Source organism: Pseudochaenichthys georgianus, chromosome 23 (assembly GCF_902827115.2).
Source record: "Pseudochaenichthys georgianus chromosome 23, fPseGeo1.2, whole genome shotgun sequence".
Taxonomy (NCBI): domain Eukaryota; kingdom Metazoa; phylum Chordata; class Actinopteri; order Perciformes; family Channichthyidae; genus Pseudochaenichthys; species Pseudochaenichthys georgianus.
In genome coordinates this window covers 18,021,639-18,044,073 of record NC_047525.1, presented here as the reverse complement: position 1 = coordinate 18,044,073, position 22,435 = coordinate 18,021,639, and the positions used below count along the sequence as shown (strand labels likewise).

Below are 22,435 nucleotides of genomic sequence, written 5' to 3'. Positions count from 1 at the left end.
ACATTTTTACTGCGGCCTGCTCCTTGTGGATTCCTGTCTCGGCTCCATATTTAGATGAAGAGTTCATTCAGCAGAAGCTCCCTGAGGATACAGAGCGAGAGGATCAGGCCAGAGAGGCCAGAATCTACCCGATGGAAAAACACAGTGGCTTAGTTACTGGATGTTTTATAAGGGCTGGTATCACGCTACACTGAGGGCCATTTGTGTGTGCGTGTTGACTGGACCTCTACTGTATGTGCTCCTGCCACCTTCTCCTGACCCCGTTAATAGCTGAAATGATTGAGCTACACACAAATTAAGACTAAATAAATGCAGTGTACATATAGCGTCGGAAGCCACAATTTACACAGCACTGATTGTATGCCACCTCCTTCCTCTCCCCCCCCTACTCTACTTCTCTCTCCGTGGTGTCTTTCCTGAGTTACTCCCCATGCTCAAGGATTTAGGTGTTAACCCCTCACAATATTCATCACTTAGAGCACCAATCAAAAAAGGCTTAGCCTGTGTAATCTGCCAGACTATTGTCCCTTCTCACACCTCCTTTCCTCCTGCTCCTCTCCACCTCCACAGCCTGATCTCACCTTCTTCTCCAGCAGCAAATGGAATGATCTGATCATGACTTTAATTGAGAGATGAGGAGAAGCTAAATGTATTCATAAGAAGTGAAGATATGCAGTTTGGGTTCATGCGAGGGCACTGAGGACGGGATGAGGCAGGGAGTGAGGTTTGGATGGTTGGGATTAGTGGAGCCTGCAGATTTGCAGTTGGCGCTGAACATGCTGCCTCGGGCTATAGCATTAGCCTCATTATTATTTTACAGACCTCCTCTGGAAGTCTGTATCACACCTGGGCTGGAGCTCAGGTATACAGGGTTCATTCCACAGGGATTCAGCAGACACGCGCTCCCGTGATCACAGAGCTGTCTATATGTTTGTTCGATATGTAAATTGTTGTCAGCATATTAACAGCTTCTCATACTGCTTTTGAAAGTAGTTGAAATCAATGTTTTACTCTCAAAGTGCTGCCAGTTTTAGAGTTGTTTGTAAATCCGCTTGCTGAGTGATTTATGATGTATTACACGTTGTAACGAACTGAAAAATAGGTATATATCAGGATGAAAGGAGGCTGTTATCAGCTCTCTCTTCTTGACATGATCAAAACTTGATACAAGTCCCAAATTCATGAACCTTTGCTTCTTATCCCTTACCTCAATATGAGCGTACAAAATAAAAAATAAATAAAAACATTGTCAATTTTTTTTCCAGTTTCGTTCGGGATAATGATGGTTGATGACAGATATAAAAAGGTGACAATAAACCCTTTCATTGGTCGTCACCACAGTAAAAAAAAAAAGAAGCTTTTATAGATTTCTCAATGATAGTCTCTCTTTCTCTCTGACAGAAGTTAGACTCCATTAGTTCCAGATAACTACCGTATCATAGGATGAGACAGTGGGATCGCTATGAACAAGCCCTGAGCCAACCTCCAATCACTGATTCCACGCTGCCTCCTGGTGATCTGTTAAACAAGCTCGCAACCAGTTTTAAAAAGCAATATGAAGATGAACATCACAGGGAACAAAACAAAAGGAGTCCGCCAAGTGTGTTTGTTAAATGACATGACAGCAGATGTATATACAGTATGTCTGAGTATTTCTCTGTCATATAGCATCAAATGTACAGACATATTATATGTCAAACTAATTTGTGATATACAAACATGGATTGTTGAAATGTGTTATCGTCTCCACCCAGACATCGACGAATGCCTGGAGAACAACGGAGGCTGCGATCACTTCTGCAAGAACACAGTGGGCTCCTTCGAATGCAGCTGCCAGAAAGGACACAAACTGCTCACTGACGAACGCTCATGCCAAGGTCAGTAACTGACAGCTGTCAATCACACAGATTATCCCCGTCATCAATCAGGCACTGGTTTCATCAACATATCAAATATTTTCTTGACTTGCTTGTCATGTTTCACCTAAAGCTTAAAGACCTACTGCTTGTGTGATGCTCACAGCAATGCAATTATTACATAATAACATATACTAATATATAATAAAGCATTGCAGGAACCACGCCATCTTGAATCAAACGTTAACTTATTTTGCTGGACTACTGGAGCTAGCGATGGCTAATATTGTGGTAATGGCAACGTTGTCAAGTAATTGTATGGCGCAATGTAAACAGGAAGTAGTTATTGAAAAAAGTAACCCCTCCCTTTATTGACTGCATAAGTAATACATATAATTGAACACTTAATTCCTTTGAAAAATGTGGAACTGAGGCTTAAAGGCTAACAACAAATGTCAGTGCTTAATATAAACAGAGACAACCTTTCGATTGACAACTTAGCTGATCCCGATTGATCCCACCCATTTCAAAACATAAACAAATTAATCTAAACATTTATTAATCTTTTTTTTAAATTATAGCTTCCTTTGCCGAAACATTGCAAGTGTTTTAAAATAGTTCATTACGTTTTGCCAACCCTGAATCTGGCGTGGTTGATTGTTCACATAACGGTGCCGTACAGACTCAATGGATCAGTGCAGAGAAATTAATGTGTAAATAAGAAACTGGAGCCTTAGAGCAAGTGTGCGTCTGTGCTGGAGTAAGATGAGAAAATCATTATCAATTAGATCCCTCCGAGAGTCCAGGGATACTTTAGTTCCTGTAGGACATTAGCCTAGCGGAAATATACACACATCTGCAGTCCTTGTGTAAGCGAGGCTACAGTAACATCTCAGTGGCCCTGTTGGTCTAACTCTAACAGAAAGTCAATAAGAACTAAGTATATTTCAATAAATATCTAAGTGTTTCTTTAAATATCCATTGCTCCAGTGTGAAGATTTGGATGCGTGTAAACCCATTCATGTAATGTCGTGCAGAGTCATAGCATTTTAGCTGGCTTCCTCAGTGAGTGTGTTGCGTACACGGAGGAGCGTCTGTGTGATCAGCTATTGTGTTGTGTTTGTAAGACCGAAGGCAGATTCTTGGTTTCAAGTTGCAACAAGTGAGGCAGACAAATACAAACGGATTTTTACTAACAACAAAACCCTGAGGTGCTTTTATCCCTAAGCGTGTGTTGTAATAACTGTGCATCTTTGTCGCTACGTTTAAAGTCTTTAATAATGTGGTGTTGAGTGTTGAAAGACATAAAAGAGTCAGTGTCTATTTCTGACACACCTTTGCCACTGACTGCTGTAGCTGCCAGGTTTCACTCATTGACAGATGCACTGTTTAGCTACAACATGACCTTAAAAGGAAATTTATCTTTACATTTTCCAGCTTTTCTTAGTGCTGGTGAGCTTCTCCAGGGAAAATAGCTTCTGGTGATACACGACATGCCAGTGCTAGAGGATTTTCCAGTCCTGGCTAAGAAATCCTAAGCACAGAGATGAATCATTTGCCATCGTTGCATACGATTTTTCCACCTTATTGTTTATTTTGTAAAAGTTTAAGAGGACATAATGTTTTCATGCTTTAATGTTCAAAAATATCTTTATTTTGATCGCGCCTTTTCACCCTCTGTCTGAAACCAGAGCCCAGTCTGCTCTGATTGGTTAGCTGGCAAGATCTGTTGTGATTGGTCAACTGCTGAGAGATGTCCCACCCCTTAGCCTATCACGTACAATGTGTTGGAGTGCTAGCTAATAGAAGCACAAGTGTTCCCTACATATGTTACGGAACTGCCTCTGGAGGGAACTTTGGGATTTTAGCCTTTACAGACCATTTACATGCAATAAAACCTATATAACACATTACAGGAAGTGAAACCCCCCAAATGACACAATAGGGCCCTTTTAGGAAATCATTTTGTCAGAAGAAGATGAACTCCAGTAATCACTGTCAAAACAAGTCATCATGACGAGGGCATATCTCACAGAAAAACATAATTTTATAAATGTCCGTTTTTAACATTCAACAGCTGTTGCCAATTCCAGTGTGCCCAGATCAGCTTGTATAAACTCTGCTTGTGAGCTAGCTCGAAACAGGAAAGCTATTTCTAAGTCCTCACTTGAACAGTTGCCTGGAATATTTACCCGAGCCAACATCCAGGCCTCAACAACTTCCTCCACATGACAAACTCCATTATAACATGGCGTATTTTTAGCCCTTGTAAAGCTCCGCGGAACAGCCTGAAATAAACCAGGTGAGCTTCAAACGCTGGCCTCCATTCCTGATAGGTTAATAATATTTGGTATACATAAACACATGCGCGGGCAGGCGTGCACACTCACTCACACACAGACATTGCCCTAATGCTGAATGTGGGCTGCCTCCAGCTCAGTACTTTTTCCAGATTGGTTTATTAGAATGAGCTCGTGTCCTAGTTTAGTGCTGAACTCATGTATTTGTTTACTATACTGTCCACCGTGATTAATGGGACGACCTCTTAAGTCTGTGGTGAGCAGCCTGTATTTCTCCATAAATGAGTCATTAGGATTACAATATCTGTAAACCACTGATCCCGCTGACCCCTGCTTCCACAGAGGAAGCGGGACAAAACCTCTTATTAAACTGATTCAAGCCACGATCAAGTCAGATTTCCTTTAATTTCTATGGTACACCTCCTTGGGAAAATAGCACGTTTTTATGAGACATGTGAGCCTAAAATAGTCAAGAATTCCCGAACTGATGCAACAAACCTTACTTTTTTTATATATATATATATATATGCAAAACATGTCAAAAGAAAAAAAGAATTAGTTAAAATTGCAGCAACAGACATTGAGATATCCTGACTTCTGGTTATAGGGACTCCAATAATTCAACCAATACGATCTATTTTAGGCTCCTACTGTATGTGTCTATATGTCTCCAGTTAGTAACACAGGCTTTCTGTTATACATTTGCAGGATCATGTCAGCCACATTATTTTGAGGATGAGTGTTACTATCCATGATGGGTAAACATTTATGTGACATTTTGATTATTCAATTATGATGTCTCTTGTCTCGCTCAGATATTGACGAATGCTCCTTTGAGAGGACCTGTGACCACACCTGCATCAACTACCCGGGCAGCTATGAGTGCGTCTGCAAAAAGGGACACATCCTGTACGGCCTCACACACTGCGGAGGTGAGAATCCCACTTTCCTCAGCACAGGAGATTCACATCAAACAGCAAACAGGCCTGGAAGTACCAGTAGAGTAGAAAAGTGTGTGTTTTTGTGTGTATGCGTCTAATAAGGGAAATACATTTTAGAGTGTAAAGGGGAGCGTACACAGGGTAATGTAGCAATGATGAGGTATGTAGAGAACATATATGGAGCGCTCATGTTTGTCTGTCATACACTCTAAAAACAAATGCCTTGGCTCAACAAAGAAAATCAACGCAACAGTTTGCATCAATGTTTATTGAGTTAAGACAACTTCTAATGAAATTGTCTTAAAGCAACAAAGTTATTTGAGTTAGGGGAGAAGGCTTTTCCTCTACAATCAGAGGTGTTTTTAATTACCACTTACTTAATAATTGGTATTATAAACACAAGTTTTGAAGTTGATTACTCCAAAAATGAAGTTGTTCCAACTTGTTATACCACATGATTTAAAAGGAATTTTAAGTTGTATGTACTTAATTACCATCATTGTGAACACACGTTTTTAAGTTGACAACCATTTATAAATTAAGTTGCTCCAAATATATTGTATTCAATAGTTTTTTTTCTTAGCTTTTTCATGTTTTTGCCTTTAAAGAAAGAAATTAATTGATTCCACAACAAAAATATTAGGCAATTCACTTTTTATTTTGAACTTCAGTTGTTTATTTCAACACATGATGTTTCAATCAGGAGAGAATTCATTTAGTTTGAACATTTATTGACATATGATAAGGTGCATGAACACCTGAAATCACAGCTGACTGCAGGAGAGAGGAGAACCAATTTATAGTTTGGCTGCAGCACGTTGATTGGCTGCTGGAGAATGAGGTGAAATGTAATACGTTAAAGAGAACGCCTGTGATGAGCTGATTATATGCAGCTGCGGAGTGAATATATATCCACCCAGTCTTCCTGAAAGAACGATAGTTACGTATGTAACTACGGTCTATGAATACTGGATGACCGCCAGAGGCGGTGCTTTAGCACTGGATATCTTCCGTCTCGCGCATGCGTAGGTCGAATATTTATATCAACAAAGTCACGCGTGACCTCGTATGACCCCGGAAGGCATAAGTTCCGGTGTTGTCAACGAGTTCAGTCCTATGGAATCTTCTCGCGGAAACACGAGATTCCGAGTGACCAAGAAACTCTGGCGGTCATCCAGTATTCAGAGAACCGTAGTTACATACGTAACTATCGTTCTATTTCATCCTTACTGACCGCCAGAGGCGGTGCTTTAGCACTGGATGACCTATACCAACAAAGTCACGAGGAAGTCTGAATACTCCCCCTGCTATAAGGATGGCCTAGGCTGACTCTGCAGGAGGACCACACCCAGCGGGTGAGGGGCGGCAACATTCACCCTGTAGTATCTGGCGAATGTGCTCTGGGATGCCCAAGTGGCCGCAGCATATGTCCTTGCATCTTAGGGAGGAACGCTGTGTTCGGCCATAAGGTGACACCTGAGCCATCTGAGTTCCACCTCAGACACGAGCTGTTCATGGACAAGGCCTGAAGCTCGCTTACACGCTTTGCTGAGGTGATGGCAAGAAGGAAAGCAGTCTTAGCTGAGAGCCACTCCAGTTCTGCCTGTAACAAAGGTTAAACAGGAGGCGAGCATAGGGCATCCAGCATCAAGGGCAGGTCCCATGTAGCGGTCCTTGGATATTCGGGGGGGGCGAAGCCTCAGAGCTCCCCCTTAACAAGAGGGATACCAACCTATGTCTCCCACTGTGATGTTGTCAGCCCTTGTGTGTTGAGCTGATATAGCAGCCGGATGGCTATAGTTCCCTGCGTACTTCAATTGTATTGTGCTATTTTTTAAAAAGGAAAAAAAGAGAAATTACCTAAATGAATATATTCTGAATGGATGACTGCCAACAACTTGCATTTCAATGACAACTCTAAATAACGATCCTACTGTACCTCAAGAAGCATCCTTGATCTGCTTCACCGAGATTCATTTTGAATAAAAAGCGATATCACAATAGTAACCAAAGTATTTTTACACTCACATTAGCCTCTACTACTTTGTATCCTCTCACAGAACTATTCACAGTTCAAAGGCTGATAATTGTGGTCAAGCAGCAATTTGCCTATACAGTGCAACTACTGTATTTAAATGACAAAAGATGACACTCACCTTAAAATGTCCTTTGTATAGTATTTCTATTTGTCTTAACTGTCGGAACTTGTCCCGGCATGTTAAGTGGGAGTGGACTTGAAATCCTTAACTCAAGGTGTAGAACAATTAAGTTATCAAGCCAATTGCATTACTTACTACAACTTGAATTTAGTTTTAAGTCAATTAACGCAGAAATCAGTTCAAATTACACACAATATTAAGTTGATGTAATTACCAACATTATTACGTCAACACAACTTATAAATTAATGTTTGCAACTTAAAATGTTTATCTAAATCAATTAACTCACATTTTTATCTTGCAACCATGCATTTAATTAAGTGGAGGTGAAAGGTCGCCTGAATTCGTTTTTTGGAGTGTAGTTACGTCTTCACTGTCTTTCATCTCTCTAATCACATGTGCTTATAATCCCAATATTTTGTCTTTGCTAATATCTTGTTTTATAATGTCTTGTAATTCACACACACCCTAATGGTCTCTGTGGTTGTGTCTCAGACATTGATGAGTGCAGCATCAGTAACGGGAGCTGTGAGCACGGCTGCATAAACACTCAGGGCGGCTACGAGTGTGTGTGTCCACCCGGTCAGAAGCTCCACTGGAACAAGAAGGATTGTATCGGTAAGCACCAAGTGTGTGTGTGTGTGTGTGTGTGTGTGTGTGTGTGTGTGTGTGTGTGTGTGTGTGTGTGTGTGTGTGTGTGTGTGTGTGTGTGTGTGTGTGTGTGTGTGTGTGTGTGTGTGTGTGTGTGTGTGTGTGTGTCCACTTTTCTCCACACGAGGCATGGTGGATTCCTCACAGCAGACCTGAACACCAGTGTACTTGTGTGTGTGTGTGTGTGTGTGTGTGTGTGTGTGTGTGTGTGTGTGTGTGTGTGTGTGTGTGTGTGTGTGTGGTGTGTGTGTGTGTGTGTGTGTGTGTGTGTGTGTGTGTGTGTGTGTGTGTGTGTGTGTGTGTGTGTGTGTGTGTGTGTGTGTGTGTGTGTGTGTGTGTGTGTGTGTGTGTGTGTGTGTGTGTGTGTCCAGGTGTTTGTCATGGTGATTTGACTCTGTGTGTTCCTCAGAGGCGGTGAAGTGTCTGCCCAATGGGAAGCCAGTACCCCGAGCCCAGCTGACCTGCACCAAGAGCGGGGGGGCAGAGGTCTGCTCACTCTCCTGCCCCTCCAACGCCCTCTTCCTCGCAGGTACACAGAAAAACACTTAGTTAAAGTCACACTTTTTCGAAAAAAATAATTATCTTTTTACCACTGGTGTTTGTAAAGTGATGAGGTTTATCCAACACTTCCTAACAACAATGTATTGACACTTCAGGGGCTGGAATGAAGGACTATTGGATTGAAAAACTGGGACACTGTTGCTCTGGTTGTCCTTGTCAGTTGTTTTTATTTGTATCAATTTAAACCAAATTCTTAAATTGGGACCTTGGTGTTAAGTTAAGGATGTTGATACTTTTTTATATGTTTTTTCATTTTTGTATTTTCATTTTTTACAGTGGATTCCAAAATGATTTACAACAAAACTAATAAATACATAAAATATACCATTTTGAAAATAGGACAAAAGGAAAATAAAGATGTAAAGAATTTATGTTGTGCTATTTTATCACTTGAAATTGTTCTTTTGTGTAGAGAGTGTGGCCAAGCTGATTTAATGAATGTACTGCAGGAGAGGAGACCAGGTTTTATTGAAGAGGATCATATTATCTAAGAAAGCTATGGATACTTTAAGAATGATTTCAATTTGTGTCAGTTTTGTTATATCTGGAAGTGGTCTGGGTGGGAGATCACTTAGATAAAATAAAATGGGGAGAAAAAAAGGGGAAACTATTTCTTGATGGCATTTAAATAAAAAAGTTTACTCTACTCCTGTAAAAAAATAAGCCAGATGGTTTTAGCTGTCATGCTACACACGCTGCTTCCCTCTGGTGGTAACAGCTTGCTATCACAGCTCCTTGTACCTACTCTCCTGTCTGTGCATCTGATGCTTGAAAAAAAGCACTTTATTGCTGTCCTCAAGGTGCTTCACTCAGACTGATGTGTTTCTTTTTCCCTGTGCAAGCACTTTGGCTGGCAGCCCAGCCAGGCCCGGTTCTACGGGGGTGCATAAGGGAGAAAAAAATTAAAAGTGAAAAATATTACATTTTGCCTACTATTACTAACAATAGTAGTAATAATAATAATAATAATAATAATAATAAGACGAAGAAGAATATAGTTGAAATACAATAAATTGTGGTTGAATAGCATTGTCTGCTGCATTTATTTGATCAATTTAAACGGTAAGTAACGTTATTATGTCAGGTGCCTGTGCCGCTGCACATTCATCATCTGCAAGGTGCTTACACAGCAGTCAATGATGGATCAGAAAATGGTTAAAACAACTAGCCCTTATCGCCAGCATACACTGCATCTACTGCAGGTAATAACAGTTCAGATCATGGGGACATTACGTTACTGTCGTGGACACTAACGTCCTCCTGCCCGACTCGCCGGCTTTGCCCGCCTCGCCCACAGAGGCGGAGCAGCCACAGCCGTCTTCGTTACCCCAAACACCGCCACCCCTCGGCGGCCCGCAAGTGCCAGAGGACCTCTGCAAAACAGAGCCTGCCCAGGTATATTTAAAAAAGTGCCCAACTCGCCTGTACAGTGGGGTGAGGCGCTCATTTTGCAGCTCATGGTTTCAAAACAGAGATTGGCTGGAATATTCATGTAAAAAATATGCCATCTTCTGCTATGCCTGTAGACATTTCGGTTCAAGTAAGTCAGATGCCTTCACCACAACTGGCTACAACAACTGGCGCCATGCTCTTATAGGCTACGTGATAAGGGACTGGGAAGGCATAATCAAGCAAAGAGCACATAGATCCATAGATCTCTTAATGTTGCTCCCAAAGTGCACCAGATTGATGCTTTTAACTTCAATATTTAAAAAAAAAAATCTTCCCGGGGGAGCATGCCCCCGGACCCCCCCCAGAGGAGGTGAGGACCCCCATAGAGGGTGTTAGGTACACTCCCCACTTATAAAAATAGCACTTTAGCACTGCACCCTCTCTAATCTCAGATGCACCCTTAGTCATTTTGTTCTGGAACCGGGCCTGGCCCAGCGTCTCCTCCTCCTGCAATAGTACTTAACACACATCTGTAAATCGATTACATTCTTTGATCGCGCCTTTTTTTCCACAGCGAGCCCATTGCTTCATTTAACTTGGCTGCCGTGGTGTGAGACTGATGGAGAGCTCTCAGGCATGAAGTGAAATATTTGTTTTCCTGTCTTTCTGGAGCAAAGTTTTAATTTCAGGGGGGGAGAGAGCCATGTAAATTCCTGTGGCTAAATGCAACCCAGGCTCTTATTTAATCATCTCACTTTTATGACCTCCAAAGACTTCATCCCTCATTTCACACTTGAAATGCTTCTTTGTGCGCATCACGATCTAAAAACAGGGTTCGTAGATCTATCACATGGGCTTTAATTTCTCAATAGAGGTTAAACAAGTTTCCGCTGGGCTGTTGTTTCTGAATACTGGAGCAGAGTAAGGTCCTACTGCGTTTATACAATTCTTCTTAATCCTCCGAGCTGTGAGTGGCCCAGCGCCGTGCCAAGTGAAACACACATGCCTCCATATCTTACAGATGTTTGATGGAGCAGATGACCCGGTCACGCAGTCCATCAGACGAAATGAAAACTCTCAGCCATCATATCTGATTCCTCTTTTCTCACTGTAGTCTAATGTGTGTGTGTGTGTGTGTGTGTGTGTGTGTGTGTGTGTGTGTGTGTGTGTGTGTGTGTGTGTGTGTGTGTGTGTGTGTGTGTGTGTGTGCGTGCGTGCGTGCGTGCGTGCGTGCGTGCGTGCGTGCGTGCGTGTGTGTGTGTGTGTGTGTGTGTGTGTGCGTGTGTGCGTGTGTGTGTGTGTGTTTCTAACAGACTCAGAGAACAGCTACACACTGAGCTGTGGAGTGCCCGTACAGCCTGTTAAAGCTCCTCCGATGAGGAACACCACCAGTGCTTTACCCACCTGTGGCGGTACAGTAGGACTTTCTGTTACTATCAGTCAAAATATTACTTTTAGACTTTACACATCTGTTGTTTTTATAATAAATGGTGATTAGCAAATCTGTGTGTCTCTTCTGCTTATGAATAAAGACACGCTGACCGCACCCATAAAGCAGAAGGCCAGGTTTAAGATCAAAGACGCCAAATGTCACCTGAGGCCCCGAAACAAGGAGAAACACAGAGACTCCTCCAGACAGAACCTACAAGGTAAACACATTGTACTGAGTTTAGCTTCATTTTACACACTACCCTTTTATTTGAAGTGAAATTGTAAAAAACTGCAGTTATTTTTGTGTTGATTAAAACATATTGCTCCTCCTCCTCCTCCTCGTCTTTTTGACCTGGAAGGAGGCCAATTCCCTTGCACAGACGACTGCCAGGTAACATTTGTAAACCTCAAGTGCGACTCTTCTAAGAAGCGCAGACGAGGACGCAAATCTACTTCCAAAGAGGTTTCCCATATCACAGCTGAGTTTGAGATGGAGATGAGAGAGGAAGAAGCATCAGGTATGTTCTTTCTTACATGATTTGTCTATATCAAATCCGTTTGAAAAATAACAATTGTTTACATGGTAAAATATGGACAGTGTCAGTCTATGTTTTTCAAAGAAACCTTTAGAATTCGTTTTTTGACCACCAAACCACTTTTTCCTCAGACTCTTGTAACATGGAGTGCGTGCGGGAAAGGGTGAAGCAGAAGCTGCAGAGCGCCATGCGGACGCTCAGGAAGTCCATCAACAAACAGCAGTTCTACATCCAGTTCTCTGGGACGGAGTACGAGGTGGCCCAGAAACCGTCCAAGGTACTGGAGGGAACCGAGCTCTGCAGCACGGGACAAGTCCTCCGAGAGGGGAAGTGTGGTGAGTTCAGGGTCCTACTAGCAGGCTTGTGGAGAAACGGATTACATGTTACGGGTTTACGTTATCAGCATGCAAAAGAAAGGTAACTGTAGTCTCTTACATTTACGTAAAAGAAGGTAGGATCAGTTTACTGGTACATTTCTTTTAAAGGGGGATAACTAGCAGCATAACAATGTTACAATACAATTTAAAATACAGAATTGTTTTTTAAAGTTCATGCTGATGCATTACAACACCTTTTTGAATTGCATTAGGTGAACAAAATGACTGTGTATACTTGAATTCATTTGATAAAATAAAACAGCAGGACAAAGTTCAAAACAAGCCACAAAAGTATTCTTCCAAAGTATTTGCCAATGTCTTCCTCCTCAGTGAGCTGTGGGCTCGGGACGTTCTACAGCGGGGAGCAGGAGCAGTGTCTGCAGTGTCTTCCCGGGACGTACCAGGACACGCTGGGTCAGCTGTCCTGTGAGCCATGTCCCGGCATCGAAGGACAGGGCATCGCCGGGGCCAAGAACGTGTCTCAGTGTGGAGGTAACTCCCCATCCCATCATTGAAGCAGGGTTCTTACGGTCATTCAAAACCTGGAAAAGTCATGGAAATTCAAAATGCAAATTCCAGGCCCTGGAAAAGTTTTGGAAAAGTCATGGAAATGTAACTAAAGTTGCATCAAATATAATTTATATTTTATCTAATCGCCGAAATAGTAATACTATAATGATATTAAATACTGTATCGTATAGTAATGAAACGTAAAATGGCATTTAACTGACGAGGTATTTTGCTGGTGAGAGATTTTAGTAGAAGCTAGTAAGCCTACTATTTGATTTGTTTTAGATAGGCACAACATGTTTCAGATCTTATTTTCCTGTCCCATGTTAAAATAAACCATTTTCAGTGGTACCGCTGAGAAAGAGTAATTTTTTTGGGTCATGGAAAATTAGGTAAAGGTCATGGAAAAGTCATTGAAAATCATGGGGTGAAAAAGTGTATGAACCCTGTTGAAGTCACTTCAGAACACTTAGCACTTGCATTCTACCTCCATTAGTAACAAAACAGTTGAAGTAGTAATCATACTATCATCACTCAACACTTTACTGTATTAGAGCATCTTAGATGTTTCTCCTGCCAACTCCCACTTTTATCCTTGTCATTGCTGAGAATCGCAATTCTGAATGTTTTTTGGGGTGTGGAGGTTGCGCTGAAGATGTCTTCTATATGCTCTGGAAACATGTACCAACAAAATGCATGTATAAACATGTTGTGTTGGTACCATCTAGTGGCCATTCATGATAAGGGAATCACAGCTACAGCAACAACGGAGCACCACAGACCATTGTCAGTGTATTTAATGTAGGGCTGCACAAGTAATCTAAATTCTATCAAAATTGCGATATTGATTAGTACAATATCAAAAAGGAAGAAACAAATAGGAAGCTGCAGAATTGGATTTTACAGACACAACACAACATATTTGTTTAGATGCACCTAAAAAGTCCCACCATGTTCATTTAGATGTTTTGTAATGATGATGAGAATGATGCAAAAGGATCAATCCTTCCTATATAACTCAAAATATATTTAGCTTTTCTTGAAGTATCTGAGCTAAGAAAGATGGTTACCAACTGATCTTAGACGGAGAAACACTTACATTTCATAGTGTAGAACCTCAAATAGCTTCTCAGTGAAGCTAGTGAAACAGTAAGAGAAAAAGTACAACAGGTGATTCTCTTGTGTCCTTCCCTCAGGTCAGTGTCCAGCGGGTCACTTCTCTCCTGACGGCTTCCGCCCATGCCTGTCCTGTCCGCTGGGCTCCTACCAGCCTGAACCGGGCCGAGTGCTCTGCTTCCCCTGTGGAGGAGGCATCCTGACCAAGTTTGAGGCATCAACGGCCTTCAGGGACTGTGAGGCCAAGGGTGAGTCTTTGTGTCAGACATATCTTTATGTATACTGTATGTATTTCCCTGCAACATCATTTAATCAGCACTGAGGCATTTCATTCAGTTGCCAAAATGTATTTTAAATGTATTGAGGGGGAGAATGATCATATACATGCTTTCATTGGGCCTCTTTAATTAAATGCCAGTTTAATCCTCTGCATGATGGCGTGACAGGACATCATTCTGATTGTTTTTTAATGTTTTAGCCTTGCTAGCTTCTCAACGAATGGCAAAACTATTCTGTTTGTCATTCTACCAATTTGAACTGATGAAGTGCAGCCTCACAGAGACTGTAGATGAAAATGCGTGTTCAATATTCTATAGATTGCTTCACTTTCTCCTGTTTAATTGGAGCTTTTTATCTGCCACTTTACAAATATGTATGTGCATACTGACATTTGCAATGACACAAGCCATTTGTCAGCAGTTTCATTGTTACCGCTGTCATAAAGCCGCGTTCAGACGTGCATGAAATGGCAATTTGCAAATGTCGATGATAAAGTCGCCTATACAGGCTTTAGTGTTTTGTTTATGTGCCTGTTCTGTAATCTAGGCATGTTTAATATCACTGCTGCAGCATGTATCTTGTGGATCGTTTATCGTCAGACATTTTGTACGGTGTGTACTCACTGACACTTCTGTTCCTCCTCAGTGCACTGTGCTCCTGGACATTACTACAACTCCAGCACCCACCGCTGTATCCGCTGCACAGGAGGCACCTACCAGAATGACTTTGGGCAGAACTACTGCATCACCTGCCCCGGGAACACCACCACGGACTTTGACGGCGCCACCAACGTCTCCCACTGCAAAAGTAACCCTGCTCGACCTATACATTTAAGCGTCCATTGAATATCTCACTGGTAACCTATATTTCAAAGTGTTTCTTTAATTGTTCCCTCAGACCAGGTGTGTGGAGGTGAACTGGGAGACTACACAGGCTTCATCGAGTCTCCTAACTACCCTGGAGATTACCCATCCAACGTGGACTGTGTGTGGACCATCAACCCCCCACACAAGAGGCGGATTCTCATCGTAGTACCAGAGATCTTCCTCCCCATCGAGGATGAGTGTGGAGACGTGCTGGTCATGAGAAAGAGTGGTAATAAACAGATAGAGTTATCAGGATTAAGAATTCATTTCATTTCATTTCAAACCTTTATTTATCCAGATTGGTCCCATTGAGATCATAGATCTCTTTTTCAAGGGAGACCTGCAGCATATAGGTTCCACATGAAACATAAAACAATATAGGACATTATACATTATATTTACAGGATACATAGTTATAGACATTTACAAGTGTCCATTGTATCAGCAAGCATTTCATTTACCCTAGCTTTAAAAACATGCAGAGGAATGAGATTGCTCAGTTTCAATTCTTGCTGAAGATTGTTCCAAGCAAGTGGAGCTGCGCACATAAAAGCTGTCTTACCTAAGACCGTCCTTGCTCTTGGCACATCTAACAAGACTACATCATGTGATCTCAGACAATAGCTGCTTGCAACTCTCTGTGTTATCAGAGAGCAGATGTAATACGGGAGTTTACCCAACAAAGCTTTATAGATAAACGTGTACCAATGACTGAGCCTCCGTACAGAGAGTGATGGTAAACCTGCCTTGGTATACAGTGATGTGTAAGCTCTTTACAATTTGTGACAAATCTCAGAGCACTGTGATACGCAACATCCAATGTGCTCAGGTAAGTGGCAGGTGCATTCATATACAACAAATCCCCATAGTCCAGCACAGGTAAAAAGGTCACAGTGACTAGCCTTTTCCTGGCCTCAAGCAAGAAACAGGACTTGTTCCTGTAGAAGAACCCTAGCCTAACCCTCAGCTTTTTAAGCAGGTTATTGACATGAAGTTTAAAAGTGAGACAATCATCAAGCCAGATACCAAGGTATTTGTAACAGGCAACAACTTCAAGTTTTGTTCCTTGCGTAGTTACAATATCTAAAACAGGCTCTGGTGTCTTTTTAGCTTTTGAAAAGAGCATTACCTTGGTTTTATCCACATTTAAAAGAAGCTTTAATTCAGAGAGCTGAGTCTGAATAGTGTTAAAAACAGCCTGTAATGTAACAACAGCCTCTTTAATGGAGGGACCTGCACAGTACATCACAGTATCATCCGCATAAAAATGTAAAGTAGCTTCATCCACATTATCACCTACACTATTAATATATATGGAGAATAAAAGTGGTCCTAAAACAGAACCTTGTGGTACACCATTAGAAATGTTTAACCATTCAGAAGACAGCCCATCAAAATGAACACATTGGGACCTTTCAGAGAGGGAGTTCACAAACCACCCCACTACATTGCTGGATAGGCCAATACTGAGTAGCCTCTGCTTTAAAATGCGATGATCAACGGTGTCAAATGCTTTGGAAAGGTCAATAAACAGAGCTGCACAACTCTGCTTATTATCTAAAATAGTAGTAATGTCATTCACCACTTTCATCGTGGCAGTGATGGTGCTGTGTTTCTTTCTGAATCCTGACTGATGTTTAGACAGGATATCATTTATAGATAAAAACTCCTTTACTTGTTCACTCACTAAGCGTTCGAGCACCTTAGCCAGAACTGACAATTTAGAGATTGGCCTATAGTTATTTAAAATAATTGCCTCCCCTCCTTTCAGTAAAGGCAAGACATAAGCAGACTTCCATACTTTTGGAATTGTATTCGTGCTGAGGGAGAGGTTAAAAAGAGAAGTGAGAGGTGGAGCAATACAAAAAAAGAAAAAGAATAACACTAATGTTGCCGTCATGACACAAAGACACACACAGAATGTTCTTCTTCTGTGACAGAAAGGATTATGTTGTCACAGGTAGGATTTCAAAGTAATTTCAGACCCATTGACAAGAGAGATCTCAATTTAAGATAGAGTACTATTCTAACATGGTTGCAACGTTCCTCCAGCCCTTCCCACCTCCATCACCACCTACGAGACGTGTCAGACCTATGAGCGGCCCATCGCCTTCACGTCTCGCTCTCGAAAGCTCTGGATTCAGTTTAAGTCCAACGAGGGAAACAGTGCCAAAGGGTTCCAAGTTCCCTACGTCACTTATGATGGTGAGTCTCCTTTACACAATCAATCTAATCTCACACAGTGATCCATCTGTCTTCAATCTATACACTATATTATTTATTTTGCCCTCCTCATTGTTCCAGAGGACTACCAGCAGCTGATAGAGGACATAGTGCGAGATGGCAGGCTCTACGCCTCTGAGAACCACCAGGAGATACTGAAGGTATTGAGCCAAACAGTCAATTACCAGTCTTTGATGAAAATACATCAAAATGAAGGTTGAAAAGATCCTCTCCTCAAATCATTGGTGCAGCCGGATGACCCCATGTGTCTGTGTGTTTTCTTCCCAGGATAAGAAACTGATAAAGGCTCTGTTTGACGTGCTGGCCCACCCTCAGAACTACTTCAGGTACACGGCGCAGGAGTCCAAAGAGATGTTCCCACGCTCCTTCATCAAGCTGCTGCGCTCCAAAGTCACCAGGTTCCTCAGGCCGTACAAATAGTCGGGATATCTCCAACGTCCTGTCAAACCCCCCCCGCTTTTCTGATCCGCCCCTGCCCGTCATACAACGTAACATCCTCCTTTACTGTATTCGCCCTGTTTGTCACATAAAGCCTTTCCTCATGTTTGACTCCTTTAATAAGTAACACATTGACGCCCTTCCCTCAGTTTGTGCAGCTCTTTTTATAAGGTTTGACCGATATGGGTTTTTTGCAGACCAGTAATAACATTTTTTTAACACAGAAGAAGCTGCCTGATAGAAATTGTGTGTATATATTGTTTCTTTAAACACAACTATATTATACCAAACTTGTGAAAGCATTGAAGCATGTAAACATGTCACAGAAGAGGCACACAATACAAATATGAACCTGAAAATGCAACACAATCCCTTTCAACATTACATTATCAAGCTACATGTAATTCATTATAGTGACGAAAGAGACAAAATAATGAAAGCAGCTGAAAGGAAACCTGTTTATTAGGGGTTTCAATGACTATTACAGTATATAAATGTATCAATTAATTGTCTCATACTTGGCAAAAAAACACATTTCTCAAAATGTTGGACTATTCCTTTAAAATGTGTTTCAAACAGCTCTCAAACATTTAAAAAAAATCATATATATAATAAAATGATACTTCTTATGATTAGCATAGTGCAAGTATCAGGAAACCATTGTATCGGTCAAACCCTATTTCTGCACACCATATACTCTTTCTTTTTCTTTTCCAACCCTCCCCAGATTTATGCACCTTCATTAACGTTTTTCTTTTCACTATCTCCCCCTCTCTCATTTTTATTTTGCTCTTGTTTTTGTATGTGTTGTTTTTGTAATATTTATACTGAACTTGCAGAAGCCCACATCGCAGATTTACAACGCACATACAGACGTGTGAAATGTGTGGACATACACAGGTGAACATGCATGATGTGTAATCTGAATAGGATTCCTTTATTGACCCTTTTGTACACGAGACAAATGTGTTTTCTATACGCACATTTTAACCATTTTTATGTGGGGAAATCTTAACCATTCCACCTTTAGTAGGTGCTTGATCCATTTAAGCACAGGAAAAGATTAAATGGGGTGAATCAGAAAGTCTATATTGTAAAAAAAAAAATAGAACATATGTAACAAGATGAGATAAACTACCTGCAAGTAACAGAGTGTTACTTTAGAGAGAAATGTATGTAATGTAACTAATATTTGGAACTTTAATTGCACTTGAATTTTATATTTTAAACTGTAGGAAAAAAATATCTTAGTTACATTTGTTGTTACCTTTTTATGTATTGTTTTGAAATGTGCCACATGTGGCGGTGAAGAGAGAGACGTCTGTGTTTCCTGTTATTGCCCCCACACTCATAGCCCGTTCACACACACAAAGACAGTTAGATTCAAGCTTTAGCATCTCATAAATGTATGTAAACTAATGTGCACAGAGAAAAACTCCACTACAGTTTGTTTGTGTATTCACTGCCAGATCTAGCTTCATATCTCAAACATTTCCTAAAGCTGCCAGAGAGAGGAAGCGTCAACATAGAAGCTTCTTGTATGATGGCACTACTTACATGCCTGTTACTTAAATACGACTTTTATCCAGGTGCAGTCTCTTTCCATTAAATAGGAAGTATAGTTTGTATACCTTTCTTTTATAACCCAACTAAATGTTTCTGTGTCATTCCGAATGGTACTAGTATGTCTATTAAATCCTATAACATGTATTGAAGATGGGCTTTATATCTGCACAATGCGACTGGAGGCGGGAAAAACATGTATGGTGTGACTGGAGTTTTGGAGGCGAATGTAGTGGCAGTCAGTATAAGAAACATCTCCTATCTGAGTGTCTGTGTGTTGTGTTGTTTATAAAGAAGCTGGCCTCCCCTGACTGATGATACAAAATCAGATCAACATCCCCCTTTGACGTTAAAGCTCCTCTAGAAACACTTTGGATAACATTCCTGAAAAGAGTCTTTGTGCTGAGCATAAAGAAAGCGTAATGATTATAAATTTTAAAAAAATGATGCAAATTAAAAAAGGGACATGCGCAGCGTTTATTACAACTGCATGAACAAAACACGCAGATACAAAATGCAGCAAGAAGCTCAAGACTTGCATGGTTTTTGAAAGTGCAGCACGTTTCTCCTAATGGAAGTGTTTTGGGCCACCCTACTTTCTTTTGTTCATGCATACATAATACATACATAATACGTTGTTTCAGCAAACATGTTTTTTACTATCTAAATTTAGATTTTCATAGCACACTGAAATAAAACAGAAGGAAGTCAATAAAAAAAATGCGTTCCTCAATCTTTAATCATGTTGTTTATTTGTTTCAATGGACTGAAGCATGCACAACTACTAGTATGGTCCTGCATGGCACTGAGCTGGTCATAGTTAGGGCATTTCATTCCAAAACAAGATACTAAATGGAAATAACCAGTTAAACAAAAAGGGAAATATTTTTTACCGGCATTGACTGATAATCACCCCCTTAAATACTCTTTCACTGAAACTCCAAACCGCCGAAGAGCTGCCATACAGATGATTTATGGTATGGCCTACTTCCTGTTTGTTTCACTGTTCAATATGAGTGTTATGAAAAAATTACATGAAATGCTCTAACATTTTAATTGAATTTTTTGTTTTCCTGAGAATGTATTCTATTGTGTGTGTGTGTGTGTGTGTGTGTGTGTGTGTGTGTGTGTGTGTGTGTGTGTGTGTGTGTGTGTGTGTGTGTGTGTGTGTGTGTGTGTGTGTGTGTGTGTGTGTGTGTGTGTGTGTGTGTGTGTGTGTGTGTGTGTGTGTGTGTGTGTGTGTGTGTGTGTGTGTGTGTGTGTGTGTGTGTGTGTGTGTGTGTGTGTGTGTGTGTTTGAGAGAGAGAGAGAGACTGATTCTGTGTGTGTTTATTGGTTCTGAGTGCCTGTGATAGGGAGAGTGCGTTTGTACTTTAGTCCAATTTGTAGAGGAATAATTGTAACGTTTGTGTTAGTCGGTTGTACCCAAAGAGAGAAATTGTAACGCAGTGTTGTGCCATTGTTTGGTCTATGAAACTCCAGTACTGAACAAATTAAATAAAACAGTAGCAGAAAACACACTCCGACTTTTTCTTTTGTCCCTGAATGTGGAACAGACACAGAGGAGCCCTCGGAGCGGCTCTTATCTGCTCATTATATCTCTTATCTTTCCTTAGATGTGGCTCCAAACCCGACTGGCCTAAAGTAGGCTTGTGGAAAATGTGTCTGACGCTGCTAATATTGCTCTTATCTTCAAGTGACACAATCTGTACAGGAGATCTGGATGCTACATCAGAAACACTCATCATCATCCACCCTGGCAGGATTTTTTCTCCCGTTCACATTGTCTCTCTTTGTCTTAGAAGGAAATGGGAGTGAGATAACCTGTTTGAACTGCTGTCAGGTAATCTACACTCCTCCTGTGCATGTTCTAGGACTTGATGAATCTGCTGCTTGCTGTCTAGGTTGCCCATTTTGTCCCGTTCAAATAGCTGTAGGTAACTGTTGCTTTAGTGGAAAGCTTGTGAATCAAATCAGGTAACTGAATTGTGACCACAGACTCTACAAAGTGCACAAATTCTCCCATTCAAGAGTTTGTTCAGTCACTGTCAGGTGTCTCCGGTGAGGGGTCAGACACATTTGAGAACTCTAAAGACATCGGTATGCTACAAACAAAGAAATTAGGATTGGCTGACTATCTAATTTAAGCAGTGGCATACCAATAAACAGTGTAGAGGCAGCACCCCACGAGCAAAAATTTATTCAGGCTAATAAACTATTAGATATCTTATATGAGCAAGGCAATTTTCACTTTTCAAGCCAATTAAATATAATGTCAGATGAAGTTATGTTAACAACAAACATTAACAATGCATGAATTCAATTCAATGAAGTCTTTACAGCCAAATGTATGGAGTCCTAACCATGCAAAACACACAAGATACACAATAACAAACAAGCCTTGTAACAAGACCAGATATCAGCATACAGATACAGCTAGCCCTAGAAGTAAACAAATCCTTTTTTGTGTACTTGAATCCAAGAGATCCAAATCTGACACACCAAACAGGTGAATGCTAGTTCAGCTAACATGCTAAATGCTACTTCATGTGTTCAAGATGGACCCTGCAGCGTCAATTCTGAATTAACTGGGGAACTTTTAACTTTCCTGAGAAAGAGAGGTAGAGGACCCAGATTAAACTCTACACAAACAGGAGTATTTTTGCTCCCTTGATCTTCCTAGTCTTCCTGCAATCCAAAAATCAGCATACTAGAAAATATCAGGCAGAGTTTTTCTCCGTAAGTAGCAGCCATAATATTGCTGTTGTTACCTGTGAAGTATAAAAAAAATTGCTTCCACAGAGCGAGATAATCCATCACAGTGTGACACCATCATTTGGTTTGATCAGAGTTTGTGTTTGAGTGTTTTCTCATTGTCCCTGAACTGAGTGTTTTCATATCCCTGCTGCTCTCCTCCCTGTCAATCAGCTGACACCATGCAACACAGAGGAAGTTTGCTCCAGGAAATAAACATGTCACCTTACAAACTTTACAGATGCATCCATGTCCTCTTCTTTGTTGTGTCTCTTCTCAGAACAGCATTTCAATTAATATTCACTTGGCTTTTAAGGACATCCGTAAAAGAATATCATAAGCCTTGATTACAGATGAATCCGTTTCTTTATCCATATATGAATGGCCTTTGGTAACTGAGTGACAGTCGCAGTCTTCTTAAATGATGGGGTTCAAAGCCTGTTTAAAATACTACAATACTA

At 40.9% G+C, this 22,435-nt stretch overlaps 1 protein-coding gene across 4 annotated transcripts in view; it reads left to right on the top strand.

Annotated features, from left to right (window-relative positions):
- Positions 1 to 20,357, top strand: part of scube1 (signal peptide, CUB domain, EGF-like 1) — an 84,250-nt gene extending 63,893 nt beyond the window's left edge. For 2 of the 4 annotated variants that reach the window (XM_034075145.2, XM_034075143.2), the window contains 15 exons: positions 1,755 to 1,877; positions 4,972 to 5,088; positions 7,752 to 7,874; positions 8,317 to 8,436; positions 11,174 to 11,272; positions 11,393 to 11,509; positions 11,672 to 11,809; positions 11,959 to 12,162; positions 12,535 to 12,696; positions 13,911 to 14,078; positions 14,755 to 14,916; positions 15,007 to 15,204; positions 17,028 to 17,180; positions 17,280 to 17,359; positions 17,487 to 20,357. In XM_034075145.2, the coding sequence (XP_033931036.1) occupies positions 1,755 to 1,877; positions 4,972 to 5,088; positions 7,752 to 7,874; positions 8,317 to 8,436; positions 11,174 to 11,272; positions 11,393 to 11,509; positions 11,672 to 11,809; positions 11,959 to 12,162; positions 12,535 to 12,696; positions 13,911 to 14,078; positions 14,755 to 14,916; positions 15,007 to 15,204; positions 17,028 to 17,180; positions 17,280 to 17,359; positions 17,487 to 17,639 (2,117 nt within the window). In that variant the 3' untranslated portion in view covers positions 17,640 to 20,357. Of the gene's footprint in view, positions 1 to 1,754; positions 1,878 to 4,971; positions 5,089 to 7,751; positions 7,875 to 8,316; positions 8,437 to 11,173; positions 11,273 to 11,392; positions 11,510 to 11,650; positions 11,810 to 11,958; positions 12,163 to 12,534; positions 12,697 to 13,910; positions 14,079 to 14,754; positions 14,917 to 15,006; positions 15,205 to 17,027; positions 17,181 to 17,279; positions 17,360 to 17,486 lie in introns of all 4 variants that reach the window. The other 2 variants (XM_034075144.2, XM_034075142.2) reach the window with 1 other exon arrangement.
- Positions 20,358 to 22,435: the final 2,078 nt, after the last annotated feature.